Source organism: Ctenopharyngodon idella, chromosome 3, assembly GCF_019924925.1.
Source record: "Ctenopharyngodon idella isolate HZGC_01 chromosome 3, HZGC01, whole genome shotgun sequence".
NCBI lineage: Eukaryota > Metazoa > Chordata > Actinopteri > Cypriniformes > Xenocyprididae > Ctenopharyngodon > Ctenopharyngodon idella.
In genome coordinates, this window is record NC_067222.1 from 29,309,125 (window position 1) to 29,335,109 (window position 25,985).

Sequence of the window (25,985 nt, forward strand, 5' to 3'; positions counted from 1 at the left end):
TGCATTTATGTTTGTTTATGTGTGTTCATTTCGATTGTGAATCGTACTGAGTGTAGAAGAATCTGAGGAATACAAATTTAAATTATGTGGCAATCATACATAATACAACAAATAACAAGTCCAGGGCACAGTGAAAATTTTGCCAAAAATTCCAGTCAGTGTGCTCCGCTTAGAAAAAGACAAGGGACATCTGTTGTGCTTTAAACGCTGCAGTGTTTTTAACAACTGAATTTGGGTTAAATGAAATGAAAAAACTAAATTACAACATTTTCAATTCACTTACAAAAATAATAACTAAAACTAAAATACATAGAAATGTTTTATGATTTTATTTTATTAAATAAAATTGTACTAAAAAATGAAACTAAACATTTTTTATTGTAAACTGTCTAGCCTGCCTTCATTATGCATGAAAATGCCAGCAGATATCAAAATCCTGAAAATTTTGAATGATTTCAGTATCATTACGCATCAACTTTGGCAGCCCTAAAATACTGAAATTACATACATTGGAAAAACTAAACTGAAACCGTGTTACTGAAAGGACAAATTAAATGTAAAAAATAAAACAAATACACATGCCCAACACTACTAATATGTTAATCTTGAGAAGGGTATGAAAAAAACTAATGAAGAAATATGAAGTATAACATGTCATTCCATTTAACACATGTGTGTGTCATCACCTGCAGCATGAAGATACTAAAAGTAGACATTTGTCAGATTAATTCCAAAGAAATGCATTCTTTCTCGGACAACAACTGGTCTAACAACATGAACAAGATACACCTACACTTTTCTCAGTGTCAAAAGACCCAAGGAAAACCATGACTGACAAATGAAGGCTTAAAAAAAGGCAGTGAACGCAGAAAAAAAAATGCAGTTAAGAAATAGACTTCACATAAGTCACTTCTTTACATGGGCCTCATTCCTGCCTGAGCATAATGTTTCTCTTCGCACAATATTTCACTGAACAGAGAGAAGAGGGGGAGGAAGCTCTATAAATTCAGTCACTCCTTTCCTTGATGCCACAATGGTGTGTATTCACAGAGAAAAGCAGTTAGTACTGTGACTGGCTTAGACTGACTCCAAATAGACAAAGACAGATGCTGAGAAACACTGTTAGCAAGAATCATGGACAAACACACATAATAAGTATTAGAGAACACTGAAAATGATACTATATATATATTCAAGATTAAAAACAAGTTTGATTTGTGCATATTATTTTATTGGAAAATATTTGATACACTGGACTTTGCACTGCAAGTCTCACGTCAAGATACATAACCATAATCATATACTGTGTATCTAACCTATTGGTTTGTATTCTTTTGCTTATCCCAGGGTTCTCAACTAGACTTACTGTGACATTTGGTACAATATCTGATTCTTTGGTACAATACTGATTCTTAGCTGCCTAAACAAAAACTAGCAGCTATTTGAGATCATATTTGAGCCATTCAACTCTTTTGAGGAGGCCAAAATACTTTCAAAACAATATAAAAGGAGGACAATTGGTCCTGTGGTCAGTGTTGGTGTGCCCGTATGATGGACACCTGTCACTCAAACCCTGAGCTAAACAAAGTCGTCAAGCTGAGTGGAATTTTGCCCCTGACATTGACCTACCTCTTTATTTAAGCAACACCCCCCTAATACATTTCCAAAGAAAGCTTGGTGCCCTTTCATACACTTTTCTCAGTTCTTCACAAACATGCCAAGTCCCATGTTCTTACTTTCCAAGTACAATAACACTGCATTCCGAACAAATCTGAAATACACTACTAGTCTGTGATATTATATGTATGTATATATAAAAGAAGTCTCTTATGTTCACCACGGCTGCATTTATCTGATCAAAAACAGTAAAAAAATGTAATATTATTGCAATTTAAATTAATGGTTTTCTATTTTAATATATTTAAAAACTTAATTTATTCCTGTGAAGTCAAAGCTGAATTTTCAGCATCATTATTCCAGTCTTCAGTGTCACATGATCCTTCAGAAATCATTCTAAATATGATGATTTGATGACCAAGAAATCAATGTTGAATTAATATTTTTTATGGAAACTTACATTTTTTTCCGCATTTATTTGAAATAGAAACCATTTGTAACATTATTAATGTTTTACTGTTACTTTTGATCAATGTAATGCATCCTTGCTGAATATTAACTTATTTTACAAAACACTTACTGACCCCAAACTTTTAACAGTAGTGTACATCAACCTTTAATCCATTCTTTCTTTCTAAAATCTTTCTTTTACGCCTTTAACACGGCAACTCTGAATACATAAAGGTAAATACATATCTGTGCAAGTCATTCCTAAGTGGCAGCAAATGTGAATATCTGTGTGTACATGTATTTCTGAGAATGATTCAAGGCACTGGTCACTTCCTGTAACAACCTGCATTAAAATCCTTTCTGCATGAGATTCTCTCCAATATCCTTAGGAAAAAAAAGCAGACGGATAAACAGAAATAGACACACACACACACACACACACAATAAACACTTAAAAAAACATGAGTACAGAGGACTTGTGACTTGCACAGATCAGGCGCGGCATAAATCGCCAGAGCTCAATTTCCAGCCAGAAATAAACACATGTAAAATCATGTTGTAGTCTCTGCAAAACCAGCTGCTTTTACAATTCTTGTTTCTAACTCATCTTCTGTTCCTAAAAGCATAACTCAGTTCAGAGTCACTATATAAAAATAGATTTATACATATACATATATATACTCGTATATAAAATGGCAGAACAATGGGATATAAATAAAAGTGAAAAAGACTTCACATTCTGTGTAACAAATGAACAATTTGGTAAATTCAACATTCATTTAATAAAAGTGCATCTGATCCAAATGAGTCCGATATACTGCCATACGACACTTTCTTGATACGTTTTCTTTGGCTGGGCTGGAGAGAAAACTAATATACATCTTAATGTGCTCTCGATATCTCGCCACACCCAAAATAACCGATAAAACACCTTACGAGATTCCCAATTTAACATCTCATCACTATGGGAAGACTACTGGTGAGATTAGCTGCATCTTAAGTACTGTACTGCTGCTCTCTACAGGACACAATAAGGCACTACGGCGGTATAAAACTACGTATTACGCTTTGTCCAAAGAGCATATAACACTATAACCTCATGCCCTGACCCTCAAGACAAAAAAAGAGAGTAACAGCTTTCTGTAACAGACTTAAACGCTCCTTACAAACGACAAATCAAGGAAGTGCAATTCTATAAAGATTAATCAAAATATAAGATTAACCACAAAATCAAAGCGTTCGAGACTGACGTGCGCAAGACCCTCATTCGTCTGAGGCAGGAACAAAATGAGACACAATTATTACGTTTCCTTTAACACTAAGTGCCTGTAGTCAGAGACAATAGGCGCACATGGAGATCCCAGGAAAATGGCTTGTAAAACACTGACTTCACAACTCTGCTGTGGACTATATGAAACATTCATTACTAGGAGACATTCTTGATGTCTGAAAACCTCATTCAAGGAGATTCAGACCCTGTTGGCTTCAGAAGGCACATTTGGCAGTTGTTGTAATAAAACGTCCAGTTTGAAGCAGCTCAAACAGTATCATGTTTGTTGCATCTGCTCATCCTGTGTCAACCTGTTTATTCCTGAAGTAAAGAGTGTGTGCAGCATGATTGTCCTGTAGCGCCCCCTGCTGTCAAAAAGACATCACATTTGAAACCGATACAGAATGAACCAGTTTTATGACCTAATCCAGGCAACAGCTGATTGGGTGCTGGCAGGTCACATGCTCTGGAAACCTAGATTGCCTTTGAAACTGAGCTTATCGCACTCTTAAATGTTTTTGAAAAGGGAACCTGGTTCCTCTGGGGGGTTTTAACCAGTTGAAGCAGCTCGATGGGCCTCCTCAGCACAAGATCTGAGAGAAGGGATGTCTGAGCAGCTCCTCCGCACTCGGTCGGTATTTGGCCTCCACGAAGATGCAGCGGAGGAAGTCCCGCGTGTGCTCGGAGATGTGGGAGGGCAGCTGGGGGTTGGTGGGCTGAGTGGCGATCTTAAATATGGCCGCCATGGCCTCGTATTCAGCCCAAGGGGGCTTTTCTGTCAACATCTCCACCACAGTGCAGCCAAGACTCCTGTTCACACAACATACAGTTTAAGATTAATGACCCCCATTAGGTCACATGATATATTGTTTATTTAACATACCACATGTTTTCAAGTACTGTTTGTTAATTGTTCAGTAAAGTTATAGATTCCAGGTGTTTCAGAGTATATATCTTGAATTTATCTCATACATTTTGATTGATTGTTATTTAAATTATAATAATATTCTAAAAAAATAACTCTTAATGTCATTTTAATTTAGCTTCAAGCTTCAAATTTATTAAACCTAACAAGTTTTATGGATATTTAAAGACATTTTTGATCGCAAAATAAGATGAAAATACTTATCAAGAATGTTTTTCTTTTTCTTTGTTATATGCTAGAGTGGACTATCTGGAGACCCAGACAACCACAAACTTTCTGAGCTGACTTTCAGCCAATCATAATGCTCCCCTGACCTGACGGGAAACTGTCCAATCAGTTTATGTCGGGGAATCCCTGAGCAGCAGCAACTAAGCCACTCCCACTGAATGAGAATATGTGCAATTCTTAAGGATGTAAAAATAGGCCTGTTCTTTTTTCTCCCATTTCAAATTGTTTTTCTTTGGCATGTTAAAAACAGGTTCTTAATAATTATAGAATGTTGCTTTTTTTAAACTCTCCACAACACAGATCACAATCATGTCTGCTTAATAAACAATTTACAGTAAAAAGTGACTTGAACTAGATGAGCTCATCTAAATGGTGCAAATTTGTTGCCGTTTATATAACTACAAGCATCACACTAACATTCTCTTCCATAAATCCCAGCTGCTTTTCTCACTCTTGTAAGATGAGATTTTGAAAATATGCAGCTTTTAGGTTCCCATGATTGAAGATGGAAAATGCTGTTCCAAAGCATGCACATTTTTCTCTAAAGCAAAGCCAGAATCTTATACTCTCTGGCCTGGGTTCATAGACAGAGATTAGATTAAGCCAGGATTAGAACTTAGTTCAAGTATCTTTTATAAACGTGCATTACGAAAGATAGCATTACTGTTGTGCATCTTGAGACATTTTAAGATATGTCAATGCAAGTTTCTTTCAGTTAAAACAGCTCAAACATGCATTTTAGTCGTGGACTAAGCTTAAGCTTTGTCTGGGGACTATGTCTTAAAATTTCACCTCATAAAGATCAAGTTTTTATTTATAAACAAACAATAAAAAAAAGCAGCTCTCACCAAACGTCTGCCTTCCGGCCATACCCCTCTCCACTGATGACCTCTGGGCTCATCCAGTACGGTGTCCCGGTAACAGAACGGACCCCAGTGCTGGACATGCAGATGGTCTGAAGCCGCTTACTGGCGCCAAAATCTCCCAGCTTCACATTGCCGGCTGAATCTCGCAGGATGTTGGCACCTGAATGCATCGGAGGAAATGACCAGGGAGAGAAGTTAACATGCAATGGACCAAAAGATTTTTGATCCGGTTTTGCTCTTGTTATATGTCTATTTTATAGATTTGCTATACATTACTATTCAAATATGTGACCCTGGACCACAAAACCAGTCATAAGTTACATGGGTATATTTGTAGCAATAGCCAACAATACATTGTATGGGTCAAAATTATCGATTTTTCTTTTATGCCAAAAATCATTAGGATATTAAGTAAAGATCATGTTCCATGAAGACATTTTGAAAATTTCCTACCATAAATATATCAAAAATGTATTTTTATGAGTGGATATACATTGCTAAGGACTTCATTTGGACAACTTTATAGGTGATTTTCTCAATATTTAGATTTTTTTGCACCCTCAGATTCCAGATTTTCAATAGTTGTATCTCGGCCAAATATTGTCCTATCCTAACAAAACATACATCAACGGAAAACTTATTTATTCAGCTTTCAGATGTGTGATGTATAAATCTCAGTTTCAAAAAATGTACCCTTATGACTGGTTTTGTGGTCCATGGTCACATTTGACACATTTCCTGCAGAATAAATTTCCCCAATGGTCAGCAGTGTGAATTTACCAACAAATTGAACTTTGACATGATACACTTGTTTCAAATAGCTGATTGTTACAAAAAATTTATTAGTTTTTGACTATGTGAGGTCTAATATGTGAGGCTGTACCTTTGATGTCCCTGTGGACGATCATGTTGCTGTGCAGGTAGGACATGCCCTCCAGAATCTGTCTCGTATACTTGCGCGTCACATTCTCTGTCAAAGCCCCATAGGCCTTTAGCTGGTCTTTGACTGAACCCTAAGGGGGCAAAAACCACAGCACCAGTGAGTCACGCTGAACTCTACATCATGACCGCGGTGTGTGATGACACATTACAACCCTTACAATAAAAAAAAAAACATTAGAGCGATAATAAAAATTGAAATGAAAAGGTCATCGATTACTCACCCTCAAGCCATTCCAACCCTGTTTACTGTTCATTTTTTACTTGTTTTAATAAAGTAGTTGTTTCCATAGTTCTTTTCTCATATCATATTTGATTCGAGAGTTGCAGCAGGTGCGCATAAGCCTCAGTAAATAAGACTCTGATCAATGAATAATACTTTTGGTTCATTTCTCACAAAAAGCCATCATATGGATTCAGAAAATGTATATAGATAATATAAAAATGTATAAACGCATATATATATATATATATATATATAAACAGTTTAAATATAAATATACACAATTAGTTAAGTTTGGGGTTTTTTAAATATTCAAATAGAAAACAGTTATTTTAAATTGTAATAATTTTTCACAATATTACCGTTTTTACTGTAATTTTGATTAAATAAATGGGTGGACACTAGAGACTACATTCAAAACATTAAAAAAATCTTGCCACCCAAACCTTTGAATGGTAGTATATAGAGCAGAAGTCATGTGGACTTTTTTTTTCATTCATTTTAGAGCATGACACCCCGTGGTCACTATGAACTGTCAAGATCTAGGAAAAAGATTTATGAAAAAGATTATTTTGATGGGTTCCATGGAAAAAATAACAGCATAGAGGTTTGGAACAACATGAGGTAAATGGATTTTCCATTAACAAGTCTAATCCTTGTTTCTTTCCCAACAATTGATGTCCCAATGCTCTTTCAAACTCACCCCGGGCATATATTCCATGAAAATGGTGAGGGTCTTCTCATTGTGGTCTCTAAGGCAACCATAGTATTGGACGATTCGTTCATGGTGCAGGTTCTTCAACAGCTGTATCTCACACTCTAAAGCGCTCACCTCCTGCAGAAAGGGGGGCAAGAGTCATGACACAACCACAGCTGAGCTGTGACCAGAGGGAGTATGAGTGAGATGACTGAGCATGTAGGTGGAAGATCAACTGAAAGAATATAAAACCACAAAACACTAAAGCTGAACAGTGCTTAAGAAAGCACAAACATACTGGAAGCACTTAGTTTTTCATTGTGTGAACAATTGTGTGTTTGTGTCAAGTGAGGGCATGATCAACGAGAAATGCGTTGTTAGACTACCCCACTTCCCCTCGCCTCAAAACCCCCCTCTGGCCAACACACACAATCACACACAGATACAGGAAGCGACAGTGCATGTTTTTGCAATGGCAGACAGGAAAGGATTTAAAGAGTGGGGGGAAAGTTTGAGAAAGAAAGATAGAGACATAAATCAAGAGAAAAGAAAAAAACATGAAGAGAAAAAAGAGAAAGAAAAAAGGCAACATAAAATAAAATAACTATGTGCCGTGTACCTTACTGGTCTCTGGACTGGCAGGGTCAAAATGAACCTGTTTTGCTGCAAGTTCTCTGCCTGTGTCCACATCATAGCACAGATAAACCCTTCCAAAAGCACCCTGACCCAGCAACTTCCCCCTGCGCCATGTCACTGGAGCTGTAGGGGCTGCATACATGCACATGACACATATGAAAGTACAATAATGACTGGCTGAATGAAACAAACAAATTGACAATTTCACACAAATTCATACATTTTAAAGGGGTCCTATTATGCTTTTTCACTTTTTCAACTTTAGTTAGCATGTAATGATGCTGTTTGAGTACAAAAAAAGATCTGCAAGTTTACAATCACTCCAAAGGAAGATATTTTATTTAACAGAAAACCCTTTTCAAGAACTAATGGCTTGTTTGGACTACAATGCTCTTTTCCTAGGTTTTGTGAAGTCACAATGTTTGCAATCACGTGGTTCTGGTGACGCACAAAATTAATGTGGAGGGCAAGCAGTGAAAATTAGAATGGAAGAGATGGGGGAAAAGTCCATACTGTGCTGGTTTAGAAAGGTATAAACAGAAAATCACAACATATTTTGGATGTGACCCTTATGTTATGAAGAGGAGCGATTTTTCTACTGAATTGAAAAACTTGACCGCCATCGAGGAGGTAGATATACAGAATGTGAAGCTGCCGTCACGCCGCGTTCAGGTCTGGGTTAGTTTATATCGCGCTGCCTTTCTACTAGTGATGTTAAGGGCAGTATTTTTGATTTTCTGTCGTGATTGTGAAAAATGTCACCATTGTAGGTCATTTATGCTGAATCAAGAATTGCAACAGGAGCTCATCGTTCAGGGAAGAAACTGGACGGTGTAATACAATTTTCACCTTTTCTACGTGTAAAAACCATGGTAAAAACACTAAGGGAAGCAAGTTGAGGTGGTGACGGGGAGACGCCGTATATCAAATCTAATAATGTCACTGACTGAACCCACTGCCTATCACTCAATGAAATAATAACATAGCTGAGTGTTTTTGAAAGTGTTGTATTTTGTTTGGTTAATAATTAACATTACATTTGCGAGTATGAATCTCACTCGGCTTGTGAATGAGTATAACTTGCACGCAGCCACTTAAAAACTGTTCACAAGCTTCTATGGGTTTGATTTTAATTGTCATTTGTTGAAATAAATAAAAAAATAAAAAATAAAAAATACAGTGTGTCGGTGTCTGTCATAGACTGTAAAAAAGGGTGTCTGTCCGCTGAATGCCCCTCCGATTCTCCTCCGTGGTCATATGGTAAAGTGAATATTTACAAAGAAAACATTAAAACTACAGTTACATTTACACCCTTCCAACAAAGAAATGGATCGACTTTTGTCAGCTTGTTGAACACATTTTTTTTATTTGGACATTTTCTACCATATGATGGCTGAAGCAGCAGCGCGTGACACTGTTTTCACGGTAACCAGATCAACATTGTGAACGGAATTCTACAAAACTGAAGTGAAAACACCTAATGATCATGGGATAAAATATCTTCTCTTCCCTGCAAAAGTCAAAAACAAAAAAGGTAAGCAGGTATCAATATTCATTTCAGTATCAGCAGACGCAAAACGTTATAGAAGGTGACAACTTTTAAAGTTAAAAAGTGATATAAGTTACGTAAACTATAAAAGCTCATTGTGGTTTCTCGGTTTGATAGATTTGAGCAACCATAAACGACGCAAAACAGGAATTTTGAGTTTGTGATAGGATTCCTACATAGAAAAATCACTCCTTGCATTTCGCGTGCAGCAATGACGTCATGTGCAAACAACCTATTTAAATAATCCCCACCCACGGAATATGCAAAAAATGGGGCGAGGCCTAGAGAAGACGAAAAACCCCTTTCTTAGGTGGACAAACTTAAAAAATAATTTTTAACACTGTTCCTGAACATTACAACCCCAACGTTCATGTATGTGCTGCACATTTTACGTAGGACAGCTTTCAGAACCTAAAAGACTATAATGCCGACTACGCACAAAAAGACGAAGCAGTTCCCACTTTGTCGGGACAATTGGTTGTTTATGGATCACAACCTGTAAGTATGTTTTATTATTTGCTATTGTGTTTTCTATTAACAGTTCCAACTTTATGTTGTTACTACGATGTAAACAAATGGCAAAGCTGTTTGGCTCTGCTAGCCTGCTAACTAACATTATAGTGCTGATGTAGTGTTTACTATAGCTTTGGTAAACTCTTGCTTTTGTAAGATTCTTCACCGCCCCTTTGGAAAATTAACAATGGTTTTGTGATTGATTACTGTTTGTATTACCATAGTTTTCAGACAAATTTCATGATAAATTGATGTATAACATCTTAACTATAATGTATAAGACAATTACAAAACAAAAATCAAACCACTCTCAAACTCAAAAAATCTGTGCTTGAAATTCGTTCTGCATGATCCTCTTTTTCGTTAAGATTCTCAGGCTCAGAATGCAACTTGAATTGGTTTGAAATTGAATTCATCCATTAATATTTATATAAACTGGCGGTTATGGTAAAGGGCGTGACATTTCCGGAACACACTCTTAGCGGTTCGCCAATCACAACACACTGGGCCAGCTGACCGATCAGAGTACATTTCATATTTCGGAAGGAGGGCCTTCATTGAAGCAGGAACTACACAAACTGGGAAGTGATGCTGTAATAATGAAAATATGTGAAAAATAATGTGTTTTTTGAACAATCAAGCATGAAACCCTATTCTAGTACGCCCTAAAAACAAAATCAAGACTTCATAAAAGGGCATAATAGGACCCCTTAAAATGAATCAAAGCAGTTTTAAAATGCTTATAAACACTACCATAATCTACAACATCACAAACAATATCCCACTTACACTTATGAGGGACTGGGCGGTCCTGTGGGCGGAGTCTGGACTGAGTATCCACCAGCTGCCAGCTCCCCAAACTCTCCTCACTGCCGTTCAGCGATCGCCGTGATGGCACCAATGTGAACAAGTTTCCTTGGGGACGACGGATCCGTGGAAATGTCCGTCGACCTGGGGAGCAGCATTATTTGTTTAAAATATGACATGGTAGGACCTGAAGTGTGTGAGTATCCTTAATAAATCTGAGTGTATCGTACCTTCACTGTGGTCTTTATGATGGAGGGACACATGATACCTGCGAGGGTACGTCCCTCCCTTACCCACAATCTTATCATATACATGGTTTTCCCGGTCTAAAAGAGAAGAACGGACAATTGTGTCAATGTAATAGCAGATTTGTAGAGCTTTATTAACTGATTTACTGATTGCAGCAGCATCTTTATTGACACACACCTGCACAGTCTTGTCGGTTGTCAGGGTAACTCTTGACCCTGTGTGTACGAGGTTTCCTGAGTGAGGGGCTACGAAACAAGAGACACCAATAAAAGCAAAATAACAGTGACAGGCGCTTACAATTACAGTATCATTCAAATACATTTCTGATTGCATCCTTCTCCTCACCTGTCAGAGTTGCTGTCCAGTGACTGACAGCTGCCAGACACTGAGTTTTCTGCACTGCTCCAAGGATCCAGCACCTTTAAATACAAGTGAATTATAAGTTAAATGGACTCAGATGGCACACTAGATTAGGTGTCTATGTAATTTCCACAGTGGTATATAATGTGGTATATATACTTGAGTTCTCTCATAGAGCTCCTACGCTAATTGCAGAATGTGTCATTTCAAAGAGAACATCTCACCGTTTCAAGGTAACCCTCACACCTTTTCTATACAGTACTTTAAATCTATGCTGCACATGTGGCTCCTTTTAAACACATACTGACTGCAAGAATATGCAAGATACCAATGTATATACAGAGGTGGGTAGTAAGGAAGTACATTTACTTGAGTATTTTTTGGAAAATTTGTACTTTTAAGGGTAGATTTAAATGTGGCTACTTTTACTTTAACTTGAGTACATTTCTAATGAAAAATCTGTACTTTTACTTCGCTACGCTGGCCGACGTTCCTCTCATTACTTTATTTTAATGCAATACTGTACATGTTAAGAAATGCGTAGTTTATTCGTTCATGAACGATGCCCCATTCACAAATGAATCACTCTTTTGAGTCGATTCTGTTCAAAGACTTGATCAAACAAGTTGGCAAAACTGTCTAAATTGGTTCGCAAATCAGTTTGAATGATTTGTTCAGTTCCCTGCACGCACTGAATCGTCTGAAGCGGGTTCTCACTCGGAGCGTTGGATGAAGTGGCAGTGGACTACAGTCAATTAAAAGCAAATGCATCCTATTGTTTGCCAGCGATGAAGATCTTTATTAGTTGACCTGCGTATGCTGTCTGTGAACAATTCCACATGTATTGATTTCATTTGATTTTAATTCATACAGACTAGCCTACATTTTACAACCAAAGATTATTATTACACCACGATAACACCACTATAAACTATGTAGCATTTCTTTACTTGTTTTTTGGACATATATCTCTTAATTTATACATTAAGCTACCATTGTTCAGAGAGTATGAAATGAACACCCGCCATCCCACGGTCATTTGTGGGCAGTCTACCTAATGTGCAGTGGCGGCACCGGTGACCTGTTCGTCTTGAAAATTAACGCCTTTGCGTAAACACAGTTAACCAGTTTACACGCGCCTGCAGAAATATGATTACATTTTGGAGAACAGATAGAAGAAGATCCATCAATGTGCATTTGATCATTGTTTGTATTCAGATGTTCAGCGGTTATGAGCACGAGCACTCACTTTTGCTTTGAGTTTTCTCTCTTCTTTCAAATGTAGCTGTATGCGTTATTATTATACAAAGCAAAGGACATGCAATGATAGTCGGGCTACAGATGCCAGAAAAAATGCTTGTCTCTTTTGTGTTTGCTGCAAAGATATCTAATTATGATAATAATAATTTAAATATCTATCTAAATAATAACATACTATTGTATTGTTGTGTGTGTGAGTGTGTGTATATACATATATATATATATATACACACACACATGCATATAATGTGTATATATACACAAAGTAACTAGTAACTAGCTACTTGAGTAGTTTTTTCATTAGATACTTTTTTACTCTTACTCAAGTAACTATTAAGATTATTACTTTCACTTTTACTTTGAGTAAATATTTCTAAGTACTTGTATAAGTACTAGTACTTTTACTTGAGTACAGTTTTTGGATACTCTACCCACCTCTGTGTATATATGACTTTTGGGGTCATGGATTGTTTTATTTATTTATTATATATATATATATATATATATATATATATTATTATTATTTATATATATATATATTATTATTATTATTATTATTATTATTATAATTCAGCAAGGACACATTAAACTAAACAATAGTGACAGTAAAGGCATTTATAATGTTACAAAAACATATTTCAAATAAATGCTGTTCTTTTGAACTTTCTATTCAATCAAAGAATCCTGAAAAAATTTATTTTCAAATGTGATATTAAAATGTTTCTTGAGCAGCAAATCATCATATTAGAATGATTTCTGAAGGATCATGTGACACTCAAGACTGGAGTAATGATGCTGAAAATTCAGCTTTGACATCACAGGAATAAATTACATTTTAACGTGTTAAAATAGAAAAAATTCATTTTAAATTATAATAATATTTTTCAATATTTCTGTCCAAACAACTTCAAACTTTTGAATGGCAGTGTATATATTTCATAATTATATATATAATTTATAGTGCTTTACAGCACAATGAATACATCACAAACTCACAAAGCACTAAACCTGTTCTAGTTTTAAAGCAGCCTCTGACATATTTGTGCATGTGTCTTTGAACTCACACACTGGTCGCTGGTTTCAGGTATGAACTCCCCCTCGCTATTAATGCTGGTGTAAGATCCCTGACGTGCGATTCGCTGTTGCCGCTCAGGAACGTAACCAGGGGGTGGAGAACTTCGCCCAGTGTTCTGAGAGCCTATGTAATGACAAGACAAAAGACATAAAATGTTAAAACTAATAATTCAACAATTGCAAGAAGATATTTATCTGGTCTTATTGTACGCATATCTCAGTCAATGCTGTGATGTGAGATTGAGAGTGCACACATGCAACTATTTGTACTCGTATCATGTTTAATTCACCGTTGTATTTTAGTTTCTTTCAGTCAGTACAGTGATTTAGTAAGAAAGAAAAAATACCATAATTACTTTGAATATTGACACCTTGCAATTCATACACATTAATATTTATATTATTTTCCTTCATATTTGCAAACTCATGAACGCAATTGTCAAATAAAGCATCTGAATAACTTTATTTCAGCTATGGCCTTCCTGTTAGACTTACATGCTCATACAGATTGCATGATGTAATCAGCCAGTAGGTTAAGCTGAGCTCAAAGAAAATATGGAATAAAAAAGTCCCATGTTACATGATACACTGTGACAAGGGCATGGTCTAAAAGCAGAACAGCTGAATCATGAGACTGAAGGAAAGTATAAACAAACGTCTTTTTCCTCCAGTCACAGAGACTCAAAGAGTTCACGCTTTTCTCCAGACACCCTTACAAGCTTTAACAACATCCCCTCCCCCTAAAATACACACTATCTCTACAACAGGCCATTGGCCCACCATGCTAATAGTGTCTCGCAATCTGATTGGCTAGAAGCCAGCAAGCCATTGTGGAGCAGCCAGTGATGGTGAACAGGAAAAGGAAGAGGACCCACTGCTCACAGAGGAAGTCAGAGAAACAACAGAGAGAGAGAGAGAGAGAGAGAGAATGAAAGTGTATGAGAGAGAAAAAGACCAGGGCAAGGAGATTGATAAGAAAGGCAAAGTGGTTTTTCATTATGCGCAGCAGTGTGTGTGCATGTGTGCGAGTGAACTCACTGGTGGAGTGGTGGCGTCCTCTGGATTCTGCGGACTGGTAGGCAGTGCTGACATCACCGGTGGACTGAGAAGTTTTGATACGAACCTGCTTACTGACTGTGTGATGAGATGGAGAGGAGGCCTGCACACACACACACACACACACACACACACAGATGTACATATTAAGCATCTGTCTTCTTTCCAAATTGAAGTGGTTTATATTAACATATATTAATATTAAGTCTCACATTGCTTTGTTCCTGTGTCAGCAGCATGATCTTGATGCTCTTCATGTTTGAGCTGCGGTCCAGCAGATCAATGGCTTTATCCAAGTCGCCCTGTTCACGCAGGGGGATGGACAGCTGTGTGCACAAACACGTGCAAACATACTTAATATATACAAATTTAGGAGAGCTGCCTGATTGCTAAAAGGGGGAAAAAAAAGTTTAAAACGTATTAACTGATGTTATCATCAGTTTCCTGTCTAACCGCTGCAGTGTAGTCCGATTCATGAGCAAATTACTCTTAGGCCACATACACACTGCAGCTATTCGGTTGTCAGTTCACCTTTTAGTGCTTAATCCTGTTATGTACACCAAGAGTTCAGTAATTTACAGGAGTGACAACCGCATTCTACAACAGAATTAACTCCCGAAAAATGCAGGTAGTGACAACCACATTTACAGAGATTCTACGCACTGCGTACAGAACCAAACTGAACAACTAGTTCTTAACGACGTACAACAAGAGATATGAGGGAGTATTTTAACGTGCATCAGGGATGTATCTCTCGTCTGTATGTGTGGTGCAAGAAATCACAGAGAAAGCGGTACGAGCCTGACTCATGTTGCCAGATCTGCAAGCAAATCAGCGAACAAGACCAAGCACAAGCCCATAAAAAACTAAATAAATGTAAATGCTTAATGCTGACAAACACCTGCTCTCTTTAATAACTCCATAAACTCCATGACTGTATGAGCCAAGCTTAAACAACAACCCCAAAAACGCTTATAATAAGTGGACATGGCAACACTGTTCTGTGAATCAGCCTTTAAGCATAAACAAACACAACGGCTCAGTCAACTGTGCTTTAGATAAAAACACAGCGAGTTTTTGGTCACTGTAATATTACTTTAGTCCGAAACATGCAAGACGACAGAATGTTGCTATGGTTTCCATGGTGTCAATCATCGCCGTTTCGGGAGTGAGTCGTGTTCCGTACACACATGGAACAATAATTTAGGGGACACACTCCCGCATTTAAATACAGTTGTCACTCCTGAAACTTTACAGTGTGTACGTAGCCCAGGTCGCCGATGCTTTAAATGAATTGTTAAAAAGACTTATACATTTAGGAGCGAATCAGTCTGCATTGCAGTGAATCAGTCTGATGAATCCTTAAAATTCAAACAATCATCTTAAGAAATAGGACTAAAAAAAGGGGATATTAAAGTATTGAGTATTGAGTTTTTGGTGACCAGACATAAGTGAGTGTCAGTGAGTGCATTTGAATCAATACCTCATTATTCATATAATGCAGGTCTAACTGCTGACCGAAGAATGTTTTGACTTTCTGCTGGACTTCCTCAAACTGCACAGGCCGCCCAAACATCAGAATCCTACACAAACATATATAAACATACACACACGCCACGCACACAGAGGGGGGGACATTAAACAGGAAGCTGAGATTTCTTTAGATGTATAATCTGAGCCAGCAAGTCAAGTCAAACACACAGTCGGATCTGCAGAGTGCACACATTCCTGCGAGCACACCTAGCATAGCTGTGGTCTGTCCTGGCAGCCATAGACAAACCACAGTCCTTTCCCTTTCCACTGCGTTACCAGTCTGAGAGCTGAGAGAGAGCTTGCCTGTGTGTAACTGTATGTAATCTCTCAAAATCAAAATGCCAGTGTACATGTTGTTTTATGTGTGTCTGCATTGCTATTTGATCATTACTATCATTTTAACACACACACATGCACATTCGAGTAGAAAGGAAACTTAAATTTACCTTCTTTCACCACAGAACTCAAACTTAATCCTGACATCCTCCTGAAGAGTGAGACAGAAAGAGAGAGAGAAAAAAAAAAAAAAAGAGGTGAGGTCATGTCAGGGTCATATAGGAGAAACAAGGTCACGGTTTCTCCTGTATGTATGTGTATTACCATTCTGTTGGAAGAACTGGCAGTGTTGACAGGTTTAGGTTTTGCCGTGTCGTAAGTTGACGCCGGCTGGCGCCTGGTCATCTGCAGGGCCACCAGATCCTTCATAATTGAATGGAGAGCCTGTCTCTCATCTGGGGAGAAAGACAGAGACACCGATTAGCAGATAATCATGTTATGGCAAAGGCTTTAGATATACAAAGACAGCACACTCATATTACTTATGAATGGGAGAAAGTGCAACGAGCAATGTGGTTCCGCCTTCTAAATAAAAGACCCAATCGCTGATTTGTAAAGTCATTGCGTCACTGCAGCTGCTGTTAAAAGCTCTGGATGCTTTAGAAACAGTTCTGAGATGCGTGCTTAGGACTGCACATGCACATTGGTGGATTTAGCCAAGCTTTTTTAACGCTATTTGAGCATAATAAACAACATTTATGGGACAGTTCATGTCAGATTTTGTTGCTGATTTGAAAATATGTTATTTAATTGGGAGTTCGGCAAGCAGTTCTTGAGATTTCAGGATTTCCATGTGCAAGTAGATAGGACTTGGTCTTGGATGCCCAAAATAGCTGCCTGGAGGCGGTGTATTACAAATATGGCCGCCAAGTGAATACTTTCTTTGAAAGGGACTTTGGTTGTGGCCGATACCAATAAATGCTCAATATTAAAATTCTATAGGGCTTTCGCACAGGAGGAACCTTTTCATAGTTCCTAGGACTATTGGCTGAAGTACCCGGATATTGCTGTGTTCGCACCGCAGGAACTAGGAATGATTTTAGTTCTAGGAACTCCTTTTGGGGAACTAAATTAGCTCCTACTTCAGAGTAGGGTCTAAACCGGCACTATAGGAACTATCAGTGACATAAGTGTACGTGGATTGGTCAAACGCATGTCAAACATCGGCACCCGGCATTTTTAAAAATCTGTGTAAACATAATTACTTCAAGAACATGGAAAACAGCGATAATGGCATTTACCTGTTGTCTGCAGGGTTGTGTTCTTTTCTCCGCCTAGATTATATGTAATACTGAAAGTTGTCATAAGAGATTTCGTCTCTTAGCCCCACTTTTTGCTCTCAGTCACGTAAATTATGCGTTTACATCCATCTCCGTTATCACGAAACCCACGACACACAACAAACAGCTTTGATCGCGGCATCCTCCATCCACCAGCTTTTAGCATTTGTAAATGCCGCGCTTAAAGATGCCGCTGTTGGCTGCTTCAGAGTTTCTATTCCGGTGCGAATGCAACCAGGAACATGGCCCAGAAGAGAAGTTAGTTCTCTGGGAACTATCCTAGTGGCTACTTCCTAGAACTGAGTTCCTAGAACTATTCAGTGCGAAAGCCCCTTTAGATGAAGGCAAATTGTATTTAAATTTAAAAATAGGGGAAATTATTATAAAAAAAAAATTGGTAACACTTTGGTAAGGGGAACACATAATCACTATTAATTACAACTTTTTCCTCAATAAACTTTTAATTTACTGCTTATTAATAGTTAGTAAGGTAGTTGTTGTAGCATTTAAGTTTAGGTAAGGGGTAGCATTTAGGGATGTAGAATATGGTCATGCAGAATATGGCATTAATATGAGCTTTATAAGTACTAATAAACAGCCAATATGCAAGATAATAAGCAACTAGTTAAAAGGCAGAATTGTTTCCCATACTAAAGTGTTGCCAAAAAATTATCAGTCAATACAGATTAAAAAAATCTCTCATACCAACAGTGTTTTCCATGAATTACCTAGACTCAGGCGGCCAGCCACTGTCTAATCTGTCCCACCACAGTTTCATAATGAACTGAGAATATTTTTTCTCTCCTCCTAACATTAAAGGTCTCTAACATTGTTTTATGCCATTGCTTTGGCAAAGTATCTATCAAACAAACTAAAATCGAAAGTGAAATCAATTTGTGGCTGACCCTTAACTGCGGTCACTCATTGTAATGAATGTCCTTGAGTGGCTTATTGCTTTATTTTAAACTAAACAGAGATTATATTGCAGAAACTATAAACTTGCTATACAGTTACAGCACAGGTGCAGAGGAACTGAGAGGATGTTCTGCTCTCCTTACTGAATAAACACACACAGAGTTAGACGACTAGACCTGCGTCAGTGCAGTGAAGCCTTAGAGAGGAAGATGACCGTGTTTTCGAGATCTCTGTTCTCATGTTTGATGTAAGAATGAGCCGTGTCTTGGCTAAGCTCACTCAAGAAGGGAAAATATTCGCAGTGTGTTGTTTGGATGGACTTCACACACCTCCTGAGAGGGGGAGAAACAGAGAAGCCTCGTCTACCCACTAATACTGGGAAACCTGGGTTAGAGCATGGCAGATCAATCCAAGCAACAGACTCAACCACTCAAATGGTTAATATCGGAGATTCATGTCACCAGTGAGGCCATAAGTATCGCTGTCAGTCTCCATGTTTCCCTCTTTCTCTCTTTAAACATCTCCCAACAGCCTTTTAATTCCAGACGTCCCAGTTGTTTCCAGCTCAACAGCAGCTTGTCTGTCATTTATGAAGGCCCTGATATACATTTTCGTTCTTCGCTTAGGGGTAAAGAGAAGTTTGAAAAACCTTTTCAGTGGTATACCATTAGCGAACATTACAACAGCATCCAATTAGATGAATATGTAAATATGTGCTACACACTTTCCTCTCAATAACAAAATAAACACACAACAAAAATGACAGTGGTGAGAAAACAGCAATTAAGAAAGCATCTGATCATAGCAATGTGGATATGTTTGCACGCGATCAAGTCAAGTCATGTCACATTTATTTATATAGCACTCTGTACAATTGATTGCTTTAAAGCAAGCAGCTTTACAGTATAAAAAAACTGTGTTAGTGCCACCTTTACAAAGTAAACTATTGTTTAAAAGTTTGGGGTCAGTAAGATTTTTTCAAAGAAATTAATACTTTTACTTACAAAAACTTCTATTCATTTGAGTCCCAAAAACAATGCACCACAGTTTTCACAAATTGATAATAAATGTTTCTTGAGCAGCAAATCAGGATATTAGAAAGATTTCTGAAGGATCATGTGACACTGAAGACTGGAGTATTGATGCTGAAAATTCAGTTTTGCCATCACAGGAATACATTACTTTAATTATTTTAAATTGTAATAATATTTGACAATATTACTGTTTCTACTGTATTTCTAATCAAATAAATGCAGTCCTGGTGAGAAAATAAGAGACTTGTTTCAAAAACATTACAAAATCTTACCAACCCCAAACTTTTGAACAGTTGTGCACATTTTAAACGATTAAACATCTAGCCAGGCTTTAGCTTTTTAACTTTATCTTTGGTTGAAATTATCCTACTATTGTATATATTTTTAATTTTCTCTATTTTTCATAAAAAAATGTTTGGAGTTCAAGCAATAACTGAAGACTTGTTGGCTATTCCTGACATACGATAAAAAAAAACAAAAAAAAAACATGAGGACTTACTCATTTTGCCGGTATGAATGTGAGTGCTATTGATTGAAGTTCAGGTTTGAAGGTCCTCACACACCCCGTCCTCTAGTGTCACCCATCAATGGCCTAGAAATGGAACAATATTCAGGTTACATAGAAACTCATCAGTCATCAGCTATAACTTACCTCCCTAACAAAATAAATGTAATCTGAGCCAACAAACAATGATATCAGTCAACACCACCACAACAACGACAATTACGCATTTCATCACCACACTTCGGGGCTTTTGATTTACAAGAATATTTTAATAGCATACTGTTTACGTCCTCTGTGTTTAACACATTTAACACATTAAAATTAACCCCCCTTGCCCATCTAAAATGCAAGAAAACGTGGAATGTTTTACGTGTGTAACGGGATGGTGAGAGTATGTGTTGTGCATGCATGTTAGTGTACGTGAGACCTGAAGGACTGTAACCTGATCCCTGCTGGCACTGAGGAACCTGGCACAAATCTTCCAGTCGAGGGGAAATAAGCAGAGGGAAATATTTACCATTTAAAAATGGCCAGATTTCAGCTCCACAGGCTTGATTCCAGCCATAAAAGCCCCTCTCAACAATGCCATACTTTCTATAAACACTATCACTGCAATATTTTCAAATTTCATTTGCTCATGAATACAGGTGGCTCACATTAAGAAAAAGAATGTGACTCAAAATGGCTGTGCTGTACATTGGATGTTCTGTATTTGACCTGAAGTTCTCTCTTATTTTTCAAGGCTAAACAATGAAACAGATCAATTGGTCCATAACAATATCATTGATTTTATTCCTAGAAGAAAAAAAACGCTTTACCACAAAGGTGTCCAAATTATAGTTTCACATAATAGGTTACTAATTTCTCTGAAGAAATCCATTTAACCAAAGGCTAACCTCTGTGTTATGCATGGAATCTATAGTGTCAGTATTCATTTACCAAGCAGTATGATTTTCAGCTTAATTTTTTCTAGATAAAAATGTTTGAGCATATTTCAATATTCATCTTTAGTATATTCTACAAATGCATTTGATGGACAATATCAGTGTTAATTCTACTGAAGTCTGGCAAAAATACTTATTTTTCTGATTAATCGCGATCTTCATTTAAACCATTCTTAAGATCGCAGGATTTATAATTTACTCCATTTTCAGTGGCTGCGTGAAAATGTGTTTGTACTGAGCTGACTATCCGGCAGGTGTTATTGCGTTCTACTGAACTCTCTCGCCTGAATCTTTAGTGCCACAACAAAATAAATAAAATTTTACCCAAGCTGTGAACACGAATTCACCATCTGTATTGGCTGTGATGCAATAAAAAGGTCATGTACTGCTATGTCAAGAAATTACTTTTTATTGAGTTGTCCTTTTTACTTTTTATGGAGTAATAGAATACATGTAACGGTGTTTTGTAATCCAGATACAGAAATCTGGTAACTGTAATTCGTTATGGTTATGTCAAAAAACACAAAAAGTAATTAGATTACAGTTACTTTTTGTAAAAAATGGGAAAACCATCAGGATTACAATGGTTTCACTTAAAATGAAATTATTTAGTATTTTGACATAATAACACTATATTGACAGTACTGATGCGCGGATTGCAGTTAGATCCATGGAGACTGTGGATAATATGAGGGTCGGCCCGAGTCAAGTAATAAAAAAATAACATTACAATTAATTGCGGGTGGGTCGCAGGTCGATGAGAGATAAATCATTCATGTGTTGATTTTAATAAAGACACGGAACTCTCATTTCAATGTAAAACGCAACAAACATGCGTCAATCTTTTACTTTTGTTTTCAACAAAAACGTATATCTCTTCAGGGAAAACATGTGCCTAGAGCATTACATTATTGCTTAATAATTTAAAGGCACAATATGTAAATTTTGCCGCTAGAGCTCGCTTATTCAAAACAAAGCGGTAGCTTGACGATTTAGCAGCCTGCTTCAGTGTAATACGTTACCATATCATCACGCTTAACACTGAGAATTTGAATAATGGTAATGTGATGATCAGGTGTGGATATCTAAATCAGAAAAAAAAAATAATAGGTTCGAGTGGGTGGCGGGTGAATGATTTATATTACCAGCGAATTCGGATAATGTTAGAACTGATCCGCGCATCTCTAATTGACGGCTGGTTCTGTTGCCAGTCATGATGAGCAATCATTCTCCTATATATTACTTTTTACTTGACTTTATTTACATACGTGGACTTGAAGGAATCCAAAAGTAATCACTTTCATATTGTGGTGCTTACGTTACTGAATGCTTTTTTTAAGAAGTCATTTGTAACTGTTCCCAACTCTGTCAGATTTGTTAGCAAATGACTCAGAACAGTTCTTTTTAGTGAATCAAGAACAAAGTGCAACCAGTATAGTCCAATTACTCAAAAAAATATTGTTATAAGTTGGTTCTTTTAATAAATATTTCAAAAAGACAAATTGAATCAGTTGAAAACACTGCATTTGCCTAGAGAAAATTTCTTTCTTATGCAAGTAAAATTATAACTGAAATATACACAAATGAATCAGAATCAAAATCAAATAATTGAATCAGAATCCACTCAGGACATCTGTATTAATACTCAAACCTTAGTTAATTCAGTTACTTTTACTTAAATACAGCACTAAATACATGTAAAAATGCCTTATCAAATCTATACAATGTAAAGAAAATCAGTTTCACATCCTGAAGAACTCAGACCAGGTGAGCTGTTGAGGCAAAAGCTGGACAATGGTTGCACTAGAAAGTCAGCAGAGTCTCATTAGAATGCTTCTGTCAGCATATCCTGACCTTTAAAAGCAAAGCTCTGGATAGGACTGCATCATTCCTAATGACATTACCTGCCTGTGTTTCACTGCCAGACTTCATCAGACCTGCAAAACTCTTTTGATCCAATTACAGCAGACTGGAGGAGAGAGGACCAACTAGACAATGCTAAAAATTGCTCATCCTTCCATATTTATGGTTAGCGCTGAAATGATTAACCAAACGGATGAGGTAAGAAGCGTATGCACGCATGCGTGTGTTTGTTTCAGTGCCTCCAGTCATGCAGCTTCAACTGAACCGAGAGAAATTACAGAGGTCAGACATCATTCATTTGCACTCATTCAGTCAAATATCCTGAGTGGCACACAGGTGGCCTGACCAACTGCACCTATGAACACTCGACGAGCAGCTATATATATAAATCCAAGTCAAAGTTAAACAGACCTTCACCAGAATGCTCCACAGAGTGTTTGATGAGAGACTGCATGCTTTTTCCTTCATGAAAGGTCTGAATATATATATGGGTTCATGCCACACCACTGGAAATCTCAGTTTGTAAAACACCAACTCAATTTCCTACCTGACTTTAGATCGCCCTTCTGTCTTTTGTTCCTTTCCTATCAAACCAATTTCACTTTCTTTTCTATTCAAATTCTTAACCCTAACATGCTTTTCATTTATTAGAATTTATTTATTAGAATATATATAAAATTCTAATAAATGTTAGTGGGTGGACCCACTTGAATATATATGTGTGTTTATGGTATATTTTCAAATTAAATGCATTTTAAGCATTTACTGCAGTAGATTCAGTGCTTCACACAGGTTTGAAATATACTTGCGGTGGTAGCCGGGTGAAAAATCCTCCTATTACCCACGGCACAAAAAATGGTCTACTACATGTGACAAACAAATAATGTGTGATTTTTAACAGTATTTTTATTTATTGAAATTAATTTTAATTACATAGCATACTATTACATTTAATTACATACTAATATTATGTATTATTATGCATTGTAAATTATGCAAAATTACAACATTTAAATGGTTCTCCTTTTCCTATGTTCTCCTTGCTGTCATATAGTGTCTCTCTCAGTGAATGGGACACAGATTTTACTGGTAAAATTTATATAATGAATAATATACAGTACGTGTCAAATAATGTTCTTAGTCTTTTCTTCCTGTGGGGGAGACTACAATAATTTACTATGAATTAAATGGAAATCAAATTAAATACAATTTATTGTGTAACCAAAATACCAATAATGCCCAGAAGAAAAAAAAAAAAAAAAAAACTTAGCTTGTGACTTTTAATTATAAACAAGCCAACAATTCACCAGGACTCTTATTTTGAAATGTCTACACAATTGCGGGCTGATCCTTCATATTCTTACAATTGTCTAAAACATATTATATAAAGGCCATAAAGTAGACATTGTCATAATTCATCAACTTGAGTTCATTAGCAATTGCTTGGCATAAATCTGCGCTTTTCGTTGATTGAGATTCATGCTTTGAAGCAGTCTGAAGCGCTGTTGTGCGTCTGATGAACACGTAACGAGCAAGTATGAAACGCGTAGGGCGAGGGGAGATTTTCCACTAGTTAATCGATCGTGGATGGTTTCATTATCTTGGGCGGATACAAAAGTATACGAGGATAAAAATAATAAAAGCATGAATGTGTCTCCAAATATACCTGGGCGGCCCACCCAAGTAAAGTCTATGTGTGGGAAGCACTGAGATTAGATATGTGCTTTTCTTGTGCTCAAGAGTTAAGACACTACACAAAATGTAGGCTAAAACAGATGCAAAGGTAAACACAATGTAATGAGGAACTGTCACAAAGGCTGAATATACAGAAAAGGGACTAGCTGGGTTTCCATCCATGTATTTTTAAACAAATTGAGACTGCAAATATAAAATGCTGTATAGAAACACCAACATGCAAATTACATCCCTAAAACGAACAAAAAAGTATAGATTCTGTAAGATTTGTATATGATGGAAACACACATTTACCAAATAAAAGAATCACAGTGGTTTCCCCAGTGGCTACAACTTCCATTTCCATACCTATTTTTCACCAATTTCCTGAGAAATGACAATTTTGTTCTGTCAAAAATTGTTTAATTTTTTTGTGATATTGCGATTTTACGCAACATGGATGGATATTAGCTACTGACCAAGCACCCTAAAACTGTCTAGGGGAGCGCGGGGCACAAACTAACGCGGGGTTAGTTGTAACACACGTGGTTTAAATACTTCCACACATGCTAGCATGAAGAAACTTAACGTATTTACTAGTTGCCATATCGACAATGTATAGAGAAAAAAATTGCGCCAAAATTCAAAAATCTTAACAAGATATCACTGAACATTTATTTAACAATAGCAAAAGTAAATTACTTACTTAAGCTAATTTTTCATCTATATTTGTTGTTTTTATTTAAAATTAGACAAATCTGATATTATTTTAATCTCCAATCTCTTGTTTAGCAGTTTGGGTAGTTCTTTATTGCTTCACTAACTATCAGAAGACACTAACCAGGTTTAAATTTCAGTTGCGCAGATAGGGTTCGTTGTAACACTGCGTTACAATGTGCCCCGCTATTAGAACTATACTATTCTATACAGTTACGATATAACTGGCATAATTAACTTTTATGAATTTCTGTTGAGAAACCATGGGAAAAAAGGTGAATAAAGACTGAGAGGAAGAACCTGAACATCCAGAAAATATTATTTCAAGAAATGTTCAGCATTTGTACTGGCTCATCTATTTATCTCATGTTCTGTGAGAGCCTTGAGTGGAGGGAGAGGAGTGTTTTTGTTCAGCTCTGTGTTTTTCTGAATGTCTGGATATGTTTCTTCATCTGTTTGGGTGTA

General features: G+C 36.9%; 1 protein-coding gene across 1 annotated transcript in view; it reads right to left on the reverse strand.

Moving 5' to 3' along the window:
- Positions 1-314: 314 nt before the first annotated feature.
- The window catches only part of map3k3 (mitogen-activated protein kinase kinase kinase 3), a 32,076-nt gene continuing 6,405 nt past the window's right edge, over positions 315-25,985 (reverse strand). Inside the window, exons 3-18 of the mRNA XM_051887668.1 lie at positions 20,317-20,409; positions 16,853-16,983; positions 16,699-16,739; positions 16,203-16,302; positions 14,932-15,045; positions 14,702-14,822; positions 13,654-13,787; positions 11,315-11,388; positions 11,147-11,214; positions 10,951-11,046; positions 10,703-10,864; positions 7,835-7,983; positions 7,222-7,353; positions 6,240-6,369; positions 5,339-5,516; positions 315-4,147 (exon numbers count right to left, since the gene is read on the reverse strand). Of these exons, the coding sequence (XP_051743628.1) occupies positions 3,919-4,147; positions 5,339-5,516; positions 6,240-6,369; positions 7,222-7,353; positions 7,835-7,983; positions 10,703-10,864; positions 10,951-11,046; positions 11,147-11,214; positions 11,315-11,388; positions 13,654-13,787; positions 14,702-14,822; positions 14,932-15,045; positions 16,203-16,302; positions 16,699-16,739; positions 16,853-16,983; positions 20,317-20,320 (1,863 nt within the window). The 5' untranslated portion in view covers positions 20,321-20,409 and the 3' untranslated portion in view covers positions 315-3,918. The remainder of the gene's footprint in view (positions 4,148-5,338; positions 5,517-6,239; positions 6,370-7,221; positions 7,354-7,834; positions 7,984-10,702; positions 10,865-10,950; positions 11,047-11,146; positions 11,215-11,314; positions 11,389-13,653; positions 13,788-14,701; positions 14,823-14,931; positions 15,046-16,202; positions 16,303-16,698; positions 16,740-16,852; positions 16,984-20,316; positions 20,410-25,985) is intronic.